The 14,583-nt window shown below is 37.4% G+C and overlaps 2 protein-coding genes across 2 annotated transcripts; one reads left to right on the top strand and one right to left on the bottom strand.

Annotated features, from left to right (window-relative positions):
* The first annotated feature begins 304 nt into the window (after window positions 1–304).
* On the top strand, window positions 305–4,874 carry TRAPPC2 (trafficking protein particle complex 2). The gene is made up of 4 exons (XM_009895211.1): window positions 305–415; window positions 2,476–2,620; window positions 3,601–3,686; window positions 4,368–4,874. The coding sequence occupies exons 1-4, from the start codon at window positions 323–325 to the stop codon at window positions 4,464–4,466; spliced, it is 423 nt and encodes a 140-aa protein (XP_009893513.1). The 5' UTR covers window positions 305–322; the 3' UTR covers window positions 4,467–4,874.
* A 4,599-nt stretch (window positions 4,875–9,473) lies between these two features.
* On the bottom strand, window positions 9,474–10,549 carry RAB9A (RAB9A, member RAS oncogene family). The gene has a single exon (XM_009895210.1). It carries the CDS (start codon window positions 10,517–10,519, stop codon window positions 9,914–9,916), a length of 606 nt encoding a protein of 201 aa, XP_009893512.1. The 5' UTR covers window positions 10,520–10,549; the 3' UTR covers window positions 9,474–9,913.
* Between the last annotated feature and the right edge of the window lie 4,034 nt (window positions 10,550–14,583).

Here is a 14,583-nt window from a genome sequence, read left to right as displayed (position 1 = left end):
ATGGTTGCCGTCCGAGTCACTGGGAGGGATGTCAGGGGTTAAATCATCAGTCAGTTGTACAGGAAGAGTTTGTAAAAGCAGTAGTAGTAACTAGATTGACTTCCAGCAGATGTTCTGCTTTCTAAGGATATTGTTCCCCTCATTGAAGTGTAAATGTGCATACCTAAGAAAGTGGCTTTCTCTCTTTATGGTAAATATGAATAGGAAGCATGTTGACTGGTTTTTAGGAACATTTTCAGATGGATTAAGAGTTTGTATATACACTCATCAGTAAAGCATGTCTATCTATTTATTTTTTTTGTAAGGAACGCTATACTGAAGAATGTCTGGAAGTTTCTACTTTGTGATAGTTGGTCATCATGATAATCCCATATTTGAAATGGAATTTCTGCCTCCTGGAAAAGTAGAGTCCAAGGTGTGTTTTTTCCCCCTGTGATACTCCTATGATGTAATTATAGTGCATTTTCTTTTATAATTTTACAGTGTATTAGAAGCATGACCAGCATGTTGTTAAAAGTGTTACTAGTAGCTACTGCATTCTGTTTTTTTACAGAAACTTTGCCATAGGGAGTAGAACTCTGAAGTTCTTGAGTCTCTTAAAATTCTTTGCTAGATCATACTAGTTCTTTGTAAAACATGGTTTCCTTAAATATTTGATGCTGTATGGTGAAGAATACGCATGCTAGTCATACTTTGGTCATTGCTCTTACTGCGTAGAGCTTTTGTAATAGCTGTTCATTATTTAATGCCACTTACTGTCATTCTCTATTTTAAGGCATCTATATACAGTAAACGGTAAAGTAAGGAACATAAGTCCTTTATTTTTTATGCTATAAAGAAATCTTAATTTTTAATCATCTTCAATAGTCCTGCTTTTGAGTAGGAAAGGTTTAAAACCCGTATTGATGAAATACGGTTTTGAAAATGTGAGAAATGTAAGACTACTCAATAAGTAGTGTTCCCAGTGGGAACAGAACAAATTATGCATTGTGATATTCCATCAAAGAGAAAATAGACTTCAGAATAGAAGTGCATTTATCTGTGAGTGTGTCCAAAAATGGAACTATATGCTGTCACCGATTTGAACAGTGTGGCATTTTCTGTATTTTGAACTAGTGTCCCCTAAAAGACCATAAGTAAGGCTAGTCAGACTAGACAGTGAGTGTGAGGATGTGTCAGATAGTGGAAAAATTCGTTTTCTGCATTCCGCTAATGGAAATAACTTGGTTCAGGTAAGCTTCTTGTCTGACTGAGATTAAAGTACTACATTTTCTCATAAGAGAGAATCTAAACTTGATGTGCACTGAAGGACAACTAGTAGACATCGGTATGTTTTGGCATTTATCACTTCTGTTTTGGAGACATGCTGTTTAAGAGTGAATTCAGTGCAGATGCACAGCTGCCTGAAGTGAGCGGTTTGCATAATGTATGTGGTAAATGAGCACAAGCTTTTGCCCCTTAAACTTCACTACTTAGTCTCATCCTCAGTATGGTTTAATGGAACTTGCAAAGCTGTTAATGCGCTGAGCCAAACTTCATTTGGGGGAAAAACAGTGCACTGAGAGGTGTGAGAATGGTATTAGTAGCATCCCTATATTGTGAGAAACAGCGCAAGCCTACTTATGTTTCCAGTCTAATATAAGCTTACAGTATGGTTTAGTCCCAAATTTCTTCTTGGCAGATGTCCTCCAGTGTTCTAGTTAGTATACAAAGTAAATGGCTCTTTCTCCCCACAACTCCTGTAGTGTTAAGGGCTGCGATCACTCTGTGAAGGCCATTCGTGTTTATTATAGGAAGGGCAATTTACATCAGCAAGTATATATTTAAAAACAGTTGCAGGATGTTTGTCTGCACTGGGCTATTAGGAAAAAGAAAACCCCCCAAAACAATAAAATAATTCTAGGTTTCAAGGCAAATAACCTGCAAGAACAGAATCTTTAGGGGGTAATGTTACCAGTATAGCTGTCCTCTCTATCTCTCTGCTTTCTCCGTCTGTCCCCCAACTTTCACACATTGTAACCTATTGTTCAGTTTTTGCCAAATTTGACAGACGTTATGGTCCAAAAAATGCTAAATTGCTGTAAATTTCACAAAAACAGGTGACTGGAAAGCAGAGAAAAATATGTTTATCAGGGCTTCTGTTATGGAATAAGCTAGCAGTGGGAGATTACCCATTGGTAAACAAAATAATTCACGCTTGAATTAATTCCTGAGCTCTAAATATTGTTTTATTGGTTTTGCCACTCTCAAGACTGTTTTTGTCATGACCTTTTTATTATGACCTTTTTTTTTTCTCTTTAAACCAAGACAATATATACTGGTTTCATTTAATTACAGGCACATAGGTAGCAGAAAATAAGGGTTATATTAACTTTACATAACTTGAGCGCTAGTTGTTTAGCAACTTGAGCAAATTATTTATATTTCACTCCTTTCATTGAATTACTAATCCTCTGTCTTCTGGAAATACATTAGGATGATCATCGCCATCTCAACCAGTTCATTGCCCATGCTGCTCTTGACCTAGTAGATGAGAACATGTGGCTTTCTAACAACATGTATCTGAAGACTGTGGACAAGTTTAACGAATGGTTTGTTTCTGCTTTTGTCACAGCTGGACATATCCTTCCCTCTTCTCTTTCCTTATGTTTATATAGGAAAAGCCTTTTGCCGGGAAGGGTTATGTTAGATTAAATGAGTTTGGAACAGATTTCTCTGGCTATTCACCACTGTTATTGTTAGAGAGAGTCACCAGCATCAGAATGAAGCAAGTTGGGAGGTACAGCATGTGTTGGAAATTGGGACCAATTGGAAAGGTGGATTTTGCCTTTTGGAAGAGCTGAAATAGACTAATGAAATGTGGAGCTCATGTGGTGTAGAAGAAAGAGGAATGAGAGGGGACTAATATGAGAGGGTCTGAGCAAGCTTATGAGGTTCTGTTCCCATCCCTTTGATAGTGCTAGAGAGGAGAAGTAGGGATAAACACGCTTGATGTCAATCACACCAATCTTGAAAGTGTTGTGCCAAGGCTTAAACTTATGTGCAGATAGTCCTAGAAGTGTTTGCTGTGAAGCATTTGTTATACATAGGAAGTAACGTTGAATGTCACTTTAACTTCAGGGGTATATGGCAAAGGTGCTGAGAGCATCATCCACATTCAGAATTGTCTAGCTTTAAAAAGAGTAACTTTGCTTTCTAAATTTTACTGCTCCAGTTACTTCTTTTAATGCTTCCTCCTATAGTCACTGCTATTTCATGTACAGCTAAACTTGTTACGTATATGCAGAATTAGGTGTAAATGCTTCTCTCGGGATGTGTTAAAAGTCTCTCGTCTTTCATAGAATCATAGAATGGTTTAGGTTGGAAGGGACCTTAAAGATCATCCAGTTCCAACCCCCCTGCCATGGGCAGGGACACCTCCCACTAGACCAGGTTGCCCAAGGCCACGTCCAGCCTGGCCTTGAACACCTGTAGGGATGGGGCATCCATAGCCTTTCTGGGCAACCTGTTCCAGTGTTTCACCACCCTGACAGTAAAGAATTTATTCCTAATATCTAATCTAAATCTTTGTAAAAGTTAAATTTTCCTTAATTGCTTTACATATGAGATTTATAATGCTTCATGATGTAAAGCAAGAAGACGGAATTAAGAACTTCTTTAATGACGTATATGACTTGTATATAAAGGTAAGAACCCACTCCTTACGGTCTCACTACAGTATTTTTTAGCGTGTTCTGCTGTACATGCTCAGGCATGCCTGTATGAGCATGGGGGTCTGTGTAAGTGGAGAAACACCTATGTAGTCCACATTAGCCAGTTGATAACGTGTGACATAAAGGCTGCATTTTCCATTAGCAGAATAGATTTTCCTAAATTGTTATAAACTGTGTTCTTCTGGAATTTATTTTCCTTTTAGTCCAGTGATTTTGGGGCAGTATTGTGTCGTTAATGGTGATAATGAAGGCAAAGGACTGTTCTGCAGGAGCCTGGTCAAAGCACTTGGCTCTCAGAGCAAGTACCCCGTGTTCTCACAGGCCGGCGGTACTTCCACTAGATGGGGCAGTCGTAGGCACCGACTGGGAGCTTTGCCATCACGGCCTCCTACCGGGACTCGAATGATGCTAATTTCCAAACCAGAAATTTCCACCAGTGTCGTGATGGATTTGTTCCGAGGAGCTGGTACTAAGGGATGGCCGTGCACATATATGGGGAGAATGCAAGGGCCTGGAAAGCAAATGACTGTGAGGAGCTCTGTGCTTAAGTGGCTCTGCAATAGGCTGAAAGCTTATAGCTTGAAATAACATTTGAAATAACATTTTCCGGTGCTGGGCATTGTGCTTATTGATGAGTTTTTCTTCTTTTCTCAGTTTGCAATGAATCCATTTTATGAACTCAATTCTCCTATTCGATCCAGTGCCTTTGAGAGGAAAGTACAGTTCCTTGGGAAGAAACACCTCTTAAGCTGAGTAAATAACTTCCCTGAGTGAGTGCTTTTTCCACGCTTTCCTGTTTATTTGAACTGTACTTCTGGTTAGTTCTCAGCATGTTTGATATTCATCTTTCTGAAGACTGACAAATTGGATGCTGAAGCAGCTCTTTTTTTTTTTTTCCCCCAATACGATAAGAACAGCCAAGCTTCTCTAGTTAAACTGCGTATCTCAAAGTTTCTTTTTATGTGTTATGAAAACTAAGTTTAAAAATGTCAGGGGCTGAAGACAAACTGAGACATGTGGGTGTCCATGCATATGCGAAATGTAAGCCTCTTCTACAGGGTGGGAGGAAATCAGATCTAAACACAAAAGACATCTCCAATCATGTGACTTATGTATGAGTAAAAGGGAATTCTTGACTGTTTGGCCTAAATGGTTAATTTTGTTATAAACTCTTCTATTTATAGTCCTTTGCTAGAGAAGTTACTCTGCAGACTAACCAGACTAACTTTACTCTTCGTGGTATTAAATCAGGTCTATATTAATATTGTAATGTGTAAAATATGTATTATAAGTGCTAAATTAAAAGGAAAAAGGATATATCAGCAAAGCTTTGTCTTCATTATTTCAGGAAGTTTTGAAAGTTTTAAAGCTTTAGTGCAATACATGTTTAGCTGCAGCGTTGCATCAATGAAATGAATTAATAAAGTAGACCACAACAGCTACGTCTGCCCTGACTTTGATTCTAATTAACACATGGAAAAAAATGAAATTAAATTTGCATGTTTAAACCCACTTCTGTCCATTATCTCTGCAAGTGTTAAAACTTTCTTTTTGAAAATATATTTAGATTAAGAACTTTGAAACATGAAACACTGTTGAGATTTCAGAAAGGCATTGTTTGGCCTGTCTGGCTACTATTCCACTGTAAAATGTGGTTCGGGACACTTTTGCAAAACTTACCATCATTCCAAAATAGAAATTTTTAAATGGGTTATTTGGCATATATGTACCTAATATTTTGGTTGGTTTCACAATCTTTTTAGTAGTCTGTTTCCTTTTGCAGCAAATCTGTATAAGCTGTCGGCTTGGACCTTTTTTTTGGTCTGAAAAGTAATTTCCAAAGGAAGTAGCATGCTGTTCTAGGAAGTACATTTTGTATAGTCTGTATAATTAAAGGGACCACACGTATATGTGCTTTAAATGTACAGTCAGACATTATTTCTTTGTAATTTACACTTACTGCTAAACTGTCACTGTAAAATATTCCATGAGAAAAATAATACAATATAAAGGTTGCAATATTTACCTTGAATAAAACCTGAAATGATGCAGTGTGGATGTCTGTTGAGTGTACTTTACATGATTTAGGAGAAAACTAGATGATCACAGTAAGGCTGCCTTTATTGGTGGGGTGGCAAGTGAAGGTGGCAACACTTGTCTTTGCAGTATTACTTGATAAAACCTGCATTGTACAGCATTTTGATAGTGTCATAAAATCTTCTGTAAATCAACTGATTTATTTTTTTTTGCTATATGCATGAAAGCAACAGAAATACTTGAGGTAAAATGTTCTCATTCATAAGAAGCCACTAAGCTGCAGCTGTTTTGCTGTCTTCTGCCTCCTCAGTAGCACAATGATTCGAAAAATACTAACAGTTAAGACTCACTGAGGAGATACTTATAGTAAATAATCGTATGTGTGGCAGTAAGAAAAGTTGTGGCAAAGATGATCAGCACTGAGAATTTCCACCGCTTTTAGAAACTGATGTTTTTGGTAATTGTATGCTTTTCTGCCAGCACACAGCAGGAAGTTATGTAAAATGACAGCATTTTCTCTCTTGCCTGATCGCTGAAGGCAGTTAGCCAAACGGTGCCTGTTCTTATGACCTGCATACGTCTTTCCCCTTCTCTTCTGAATATAGGAATTGTAAATGGAAAATGCAGTCTCATAGGTCCATCTAGGCTTTATGAAAACAGACTCTTACTGGCCACAGGAAAGGGAGACTTATGTCCTGACTCATTATGTGAATAATTACAGAGTTTGCGGTGAGGAACATTGTCTTGTGACAGAATTCTGAAGGACCATGGATAGGTAGTTGTGGTTTCCCTGTGTACAGAGGAATGCTTGTTTAAGCTGTGGTTTGTGACTTTTTACAATAGGCTGAAAGACTGCTACCTGGAACTGACAGGTGAAAGTTGTCTTGTGATCAGCTGTAGTCACAAATCTCCAGATCTGAAAGATGCAGTTCTAGCATGCATCAGACAATGAACGGTTCCTCAACAGACAAGGCTGAAGAGAGACCTCCTTTGCAAGTATAACGTTCATGCCCCATCTCAGAGGCTTAGGAATAAGAATTCAAATGAAGTCTGTTGCAGAATGAGAAAGCAGCAGATAACCTGTACCATGCGATAAAGGCAACAAAAATGTTTATGAGTTGAAAGGATTAGAATTCCCCCAGATAGTACAAAAATCAAGCATAAGGAAATGAGAACATTAGCACAAGCTAAGAACGTGAACCAGCCTTAATAAATCTAGGCTGGAAATGCAACTTTCTGCAAAGTTCTGTTACTGTTCAGGTAACCTGTCATATGACTTAACTTCAAGTAAGATCTGTTCGAAGTACAGAGCAACTGTTAAGGCAAGCAGCCTGGTTCCAGCAGCACTATTGTGCTAAGCATCTGTATGCTCTGCTGTAACATGAGCTGTTAGCTGTGTCCTAGCTAGTTTCTTCCACCCCGACCCAGTTTGCTGCCTCTTCTAATACATGTAGCTTTCACCATTCCCACCGATGTGCCAGGACAGTATTTTTTTGCTCCTCATTTTCAAGGACATGTGGAACTTTGCACACGTATTACATAGTATGCTCTGTCACTCTACAGAACTCTGAATATTGCTAATAGAACCCCATAATAGTTAAAGGTACAATTAGTACTTGAAATAAGTTGGTGAATTGAAACATAAGCCACAAGTGCCTACCTTACCTCATATTGAATGATAGATACTAAGCTTTCACAAAGTACAGGAATGTTGAATTGTTGTTAAGCATTACAGTATTTTTTTTTTGTACCTATCATCTACATCTGCTTGTCATAGGACTTTTGCTTTTTTCATGGACTTGATAGTTGTCTTCTGAGACCAAATCCTGACCTCAAAATAATTCCTATACTGCCTTATTTACTATAGCATGTAACACCACCCCCCCTTTAGCTTTACTAGCCACGTCTGTGATTACTGTACAGTTGTGGTACAGCAGCTCCCAGGGCACAAGTAATACTCTACTGTATTAAGTTTTATTTAACTTTATTAAACCTACTTCTCAGATGGAGGCATGGCAACCATGATGTTACATGGAATAGGGACAGATGGGGAAAAAACAGATGGATGCTTAGGCACAAGGAAGACCACAATGGTTCTCATTCTCAATTGTTTCCTTTTTGCAGTCTTATTTGCATTGTATGTATAGTATTCTAGTCACAGTAACTTCATCTCCTGTTTTGTTTTAACCTTAACCTCTACTAAAATAAACATTAAAGGAAGCTTCAAGTAGTAAGGTAGTAGTTTTACAGCAGTTTCACATCACTTGGCAGCCCCCAACACAAGCAGTCTTCACTTTTAAAGCTTTTTGCTCTCTCAGCTTAAGGTTAAGAGGAATTCACAGATCTTTTCATTCATTGACTAGAAATTAAACAACAGAAGTTGCAGCTCAATATTTAGCTATTAGGTGACTGAAGGTTAAAACAGTTCTGTTGCTGTATAAGGAGAACTGTAAGAATGAATTAGACTTAGGAATATATAAAAGGTAAGAAGATGTCACTTTCAGGCAGGAGCAGCAGATCTGTGGAGTAAAGTTGTCCTGGACAGATTCAAGCAAGAATACAATACATGCAGAAAAGTGTATAAAGAGCGACAAGAAGGGTTTGTTTTGCAAGCTTTACTTCCAAATAATTACACCTGGTACAGAGTGAAGAGATAAGAGAAAACTCTTGCTGTTACTGTACTCTGAAGAAAGGCTTTTCTATTGGAACAAAAAAAATAAAAAAGCTGTACAGAAAGCAGAGTCTGTATATTTACTAGATAACATGGCCTGTCCTATAGGGCTCGGACTTCCTTTTGAAGTCCACAACGTGTGTACGTGCATGCCTCTTAGCAGTCAGATTACACATAGAAGCAATAGTGCGCTATCAAGTTTGCTATTACAAGGACAGTAGGTACTCCGAGAGCCAACACCCAACAACTTCTCAAACAAGCATTTTACCATTTAACTGTAATGGAGAACCTCAAATACACCTGTTGTGGTTTCATCTGCATTGCTGCAGAAAGACTGTCCTATAAATACAGAATTTGCCTCTGTTCATCACCATGTAGTGAGTACAGTAATATTAAAGACAGTCTTAAATGTGTAAGTCCATATCCTAAACCAGCAAATTAAATAAGGATCAAATTCAGCTCAAACACTAGCTGTAGGTATTTACTTGTATTAGGGCTGAAAGCTGTCACAATCCACTGTAAGTCAAGAGCTTCCTGAGTTCTCTACGTATTGCCAATCCTTAGTTTCACAGTGCAGAGATTACTGATAAACACATTCATAGCTCAGGTTAACAGGAACAAAAAGTTTGGAACTTTAAGGCTGTATACTAAAAGTTCTCTTACAAATTTGTCATAACGTGGATCCCTTCAAGTGCTATTAAAGCTGACTGAATAAAGCATATCTTTTTCATCACTAAAAATGGTTATACTTCAGTTACTCAGATTTTTTACCTTATTGATCAGAAACATGCTAGAATGGGACTTAAGGCAAAGACATGTACTAACTTAAAAAGTCATCAGTATTTTGCATTAAACTGCTGGAAAAGTTAGTACAGCATTAGAGTAGTAAGTGAAAGGGAAAATGGACATTAAATATGTAGGAAATTTATTTCCTACTTAAAAACCTACAGAAATTATAGCAACATTAGGGAATTAGAGAACACCTGAACGTAATCTAGATTAATTTATAATAAACACATTTAGAGATGAAGTACCACTCACAGCAAAAGGAATGTAGTGAGACTGAAGTTTAATATCTAGCATTAAGAAACTGACTTCTAGTGAAACAAAAATGGAATGCTGATTTCATAAAAATATACACATATAAAAGTATCTTTGTGCCTGAATTCCAGAATAGTTTCTCCAAAGTAGTGCTTCTAGAACTTTCAAGTTTTAATTATATTCAAAGTATTTATCATTTGAATAAAGTTGGCAAATTACATTCTTATATTAATGTTTTTACTTGACACCTTCCTAAACAGAAAGTATCACTAATTCAATAATGGGTCACTCATGAATGGAAATTTTTCTTTTGCTCCCCCAAGAAAGCAGCAAAGTATTACAATTTTAATATCAGAGTGAAACCCATTTGCTATTTTATCTACTACACCTTCCCCATCCTTTTATAGAGCAAGCTAGTCAAAAGTAATTTGGCCAAAAAAAAAAAATTAAGTCAACAACAAGATGAACTGGATTTCTGTTTCCGGTTAAGGTTTACTGTATCTGTTTGAATGAAGTGATCCGATCTATCTTCAGAGGCTAGAACTCTTCTAACGGCTTCTTCAAAGGCTGCTGCAACATTAGTGGCATCTTTTGCACTGGTTTCAAAATAGGGATGGTTGCCATTATTCCTGCACCAGTCTTGGGCTTCTTCTGTGGACACTTGCCTTTCATCAATATCAACTTTGTTACCCAGTATCACAAATGGAAAACTTTCAGGCTCTTTAACATCTGCATAATAAATGAACTCTTTCTTCCAGTTGTTTAAGTTTTGGAAGCTTTGAGAGTCATCCACGCTGAAGGTCAGCAGGCAACAGTCAGAACCTCTGTAGAAAGGAGTCCGCAAGCTCCTAAAACGTTCCTGACCTGCTGTGTCCCATATCTGCATTGTAACAAAATGTCCATCAACTTCCAACTCTTTATTTAAGAATTCCACACCTATTGTATGAAACAACTGCGCGTCAAACTTGTTGGTGACGTATCTGTTCATAAGGGAACTCTTCCCAACTCCACCATCTCCTAGCAGTATTACTTTGAGGAGCGATGATTTTGCTGCCATTGTTATGGGAGTAGATCCTCCTGGTTTCCTGTAAAGATTAAGAAAATCATTAAAAAGGAAAGAGTTGCGATCAGAAAATTTTACACACAAATATCTAGAAAGTGTTAAAAGTCCACCAACGTCAAGATTCATGTACAAAAGCAGGAGGACAATGCTAAATAAGTGAAGCATAGATACTCATAGTAAGAAAACCCACTCAACTATACTATGTGTTTAAGAGGTGTCTCTTCCGCAGACTGCAATCTGGCAGCCTGAACAGTACACTGCATGAATTACTGGTCTGTCACTTAAAACCCCCAAACCCTTCAACATTTGTGCAGAAGGGGTATCGCATCACATTCAATGAGTGCAATGATTCATATATGTTCGCTGAAAAAGATCCCTGGAAGAAAGTACAGCAAGAGAATTTTATGGAGGACATGCCTTGAACTAGTCAATTCAGTGCTGTATTTCATTAGCAAAGTTATCTTTTAACATGCAAAAGTGAAGGGGAAACTTTAGGGAAAAAGCAGGACGCTGTCTATTATACTGGAATAACTGCTGCACTTTACCCAAAATTGCAACCAGACAGGAAATTTTAAAATCAACTCACAGGGAACACAGTTATCTGTAGAACAAATGCAAGTGCTGTAATTTTATTTTAGAAGTCAGGTGACGAGGTATTGGTACACAAATGTTCAATATTTTGCAGTTTACTCCTTGCAGAACAGCTGAGATAGATAAGCAGAATACTGTTACAGCTCCTACAAAAGCAAATTCACTGTTGCTACTTCAAATGGTACTCAAGATACCAAATACCGAGGCCAAGCCTACACTGACAGTTAAGTTAGTAGGTGTCAACTTCCCATGGTAAAACTATCAAAAAGCCTGGAAGTGCTAGTGAATAGTCTGGCTGCAAGCACTGGGATAGTGCACCAGTAAAGCTTTTTTACTGTCAGACCTAAAGAAAAATAAATAAAAATCCTTTGCACTAAAGCAGTTAGCTCATTAGCATTTTGTACCAGCCCAAGCTTTGCCCTCATTACAACAGTGTCATCTAATACTGCAAGAGTGTTTTAATTGCTTGGGGGTAAAGTTTCATTTTTAAAGAGCCCAAACTTAAGTTTCTGTATGAGGAGAACTGCTGTTCCTCTAACTGCCTGATACTAAAAGAGCTCAAAGCAATTCAGCCAAAACAGGCTTCTCTGAAAACAGTGTCTATTTAAAATGGAAACGGGTCACAAGTTGCCTAGTCCGTCTCCTCTGAAGGAAGGAATGCAGTCTTGCTAGTTGTAATTAGTGTTACTGGCATATACATCACCCGCAGAGTATGGCTATGGAATTAATACCTGATACAAGCTGGCATGAAAGTCATATGACTCCGTGCTGCCTTACAATCAAGGCCTACATTAGAAGCGAGAAATTTCAGGAATTTTATGATCTCTAACTCTTCATCTTTGAATGTTTATTTCTTAGACACAATCTACAGTAAGACAGAAGAAATGCTTTATAGTTTGAGAGCAGCTGAAGCCTCAACACAAAGAAATTTCAAAACATAAGGAACAGTGGCTGCTTCCATTAAAAATTTGTTCAGAGCAAGTAATTTTATTCATTCTGTGTAATTAAAAGCAATGTTTATAAATCCTTGATTTTGTACAGGTTTGTATCACAACAATGTTAAAACTGCTTAAGAGCTACACGTGGATTGTTCATTTACCTTTCAGAGAGCTATAGGATAATTGCTATGGCTCAGGATATGAACACATACATTTTTCTGTACGTGAAAAGCCTCATTAGTGTCACTGGACTACTTGCATACAAGTTCCAAGTTCATGCTGAAATCTTTAAAACGGCCCAGTGTCTTCATTTATGTCCCTAATTCCTCCTGTTGCTTTACGAATAAGTTATCTGAGCTACACCATGAGATAGGAGCATCTTCTTAATAAATAATGCATTCATGAGAACAGAGAGTACTGAATGTTCTCCTGTTCTTCCACTTCAATGTAGGGAAGAAGTTACAATTTATTTTTTCTGTCCTACTGAAATCACAAGTTCCCTAAAAGACATAATGTGAATAAATAACTGATAAGTAGTTCTTCTGACTGGTACTATGCACTTGTTTCTTTAGCTTCTACAGTTTGAAGAACTGCAGTTATTATCAGGAAATTGTCCATGAAGCCACATTTTAAACAAGTAAAGAAACTCTGTTAACAGTATCTAGTACTTTTGTGCATCCAGAAGCTGAGAAGTTAATTAGCACAATTTCAACTACATGGGCCATTACAGTGAGGTCGAGGAGACTGATGACCATAAAAATAGTTTTACTGGGCAGACAATTACAGACCAGCCACAAACCATTAAAACTGTCTTTTCAACTAGAACCAAACTGGTCCTTCTACACAAAGGCTACAGAAACAGTCTTACCAGGACCAATAAGCAAGTATCTCAATGTGATGTTGCAGGCAACGTCACTTCTCAGGACATTCAGCTTCCACAGTAGAAGCTGTCGTGCTTAGCTAGCAGTTTATGGTTTTGTAAAGTTTTTAATCCCAAATAAATGGCATATATGTTCAGTCATTTAAATACACGCTTACAAGCTGGATCTGAAGCAGCAAAGAAGCACGTTTAAAGCATTAAGAAGCATTTTTGTTTGGAAGCAGCAATACTTTATACAATTAGTTTTTTGACTACATAAGGGACTCATCTGCAGCCCTACCGATTATGTGATTTAGAGCATCTGCAGAACGAGGATATTTTCAGCACAGTAGGCTGCTGTGTTTTTTCCACTTACACATCTTTAAATAAGTTAAGATTTTTGAAGAGCTCAGTTTTTGTAATTTTTTTTTCCGAAGTTATGAAGCCTTAACACTCCAAGAAATAAAATAATAAAATCCTTCAGACTTGGACAATTAACATTATTTCTCCTATTACATACTTCAAACTTAGCTGTTTAATGTGCTTTTTGACAATGTTTTTGGAAGGAACAGTCAACAGCGGATACATTTCTGAACATTTATTACCTTACTTGTTCAGTTTAAATCATCATTCAGCATCTGAAAACAAAACAAAAACTTAATTTCCAATGTGCATATGACTTTTAACCAACATCAGGAACTGCAAGACACCACAGAATTACAGGTAACTATTTGCTCCAGTTATTTCTTACTGTGCTGCGCAATTAATTTAACATAAAAGTAGTCTCAACCTAGTACACAGAGGAGTCTGTAAAGAGAAGATTTTTTCCCTCATGTTACCCTATCAATATTCAAAGAAATTCAAAGCAAATAAATAAAAAGCAGCCCCACTCTGATGCATTTTGATAACCATTTCTGAATTGCCTCCATACATACCATAATACATAAAGTAATTTAATTGTCACTTCCCAGACTCTCCCTTTTAAGCAGTTTTAATTGCAAGTCAAACATTTCCATCAGCAGTTCAAACATATACTGGCAAGACTAAAAACAACATGCTAAGCAACTTCAAAAAAGGTCAGTGTGCATTACAACATCTTTGATTCCCAGCCCCTCAAAGCTTAGAGAAACAGCACTGCCTTGTCCAATCTATCCAACCACATTTTCTTAATTCTATGACTGTCAGCTTTGTAGCTGCCTTTTTATTTTGAGTGCAATTACCTCTTTTAACACTTAGGTACTGAGGCAGCACTCCAAGAAAAGCAAGATTCTTGGTCTAGAAAACCATAGCAGCAACATGCAAACTTAGTTTATGAATCTGTCTTTTTTTTTTTTTTTTACTATAAAAATCATTTAATAGATTAAGGAGGACCCAAGTACTGTTTGTCTATGGAAAAATAGTGTCAGCCAACACAGTAATTGCATTGTATCTATGGTGTCAGCAAGCTACAACCCCACTTGAACTATTAAGCGAACAGAGTCAATTGGACCAATTTATAGTTCACTTTTACCATACTGATATCAGGCAGAGCAGCACACCATAAACAAAACAAACAAAAAATAATCACATAGCAACTGAAATCTCACCTCTACCCCCCCTTTTAATAAATCACACCAAAAACTGTATCTGTTGCAACAGCACCACTGAATTCCCAAACTCTTGTTTCTCCA

Source organism: Charadrius vociferus, unplaced genomic scaffold (assembly GCF_000708025.1).
Source record: "Charadrius vociferus isolate BGI_N301 unplaced genomic scaffold, ASM70802v2 scaffold491, whole genome shotgun sequence".
Classification (NCBI taxonomy): domain Eukaryota; kingdom Metazoa; phylum Chordata; class Aves; order Charadriiformes; family Charadriidae; genus Charadrius; species Charadrius vociferus.
This window is presented reverse-complemented; position numbering and strand designations above follow the sequence as displayed.

Bases quoted from the DNA above. Each gene is read 5' to 3' on its own strand.
- TRAPPC2 (XM_009895211.1), top strand. From the start codon at position 323: ATGTCTGGAAGTTTCTACTTTGTGATAGTTGGTCATCATGATAATCCC. The intron at 2,621-3,600 runs ATATCCTTCCCT...TAATTGCTTTAC, and splicing joins TGCTTTTGTCACAGCTGGAC to ATATGAGATTTATAATGCTT. The intron at 3,687-4,367 runs GTAAGAACCCAC...TTCTTTTCTCAG, and splicing joins TATATGACTTGTATATAAAG to TTTGCAATGAATCCATTTTA.
- RAB9A (XM_009895210.1), bottom strand. From the start codon at position 10,519: ATGGCAGCAAAATCATCGCTCCTCAAAGTAATACTGCTAGGAGATGGT.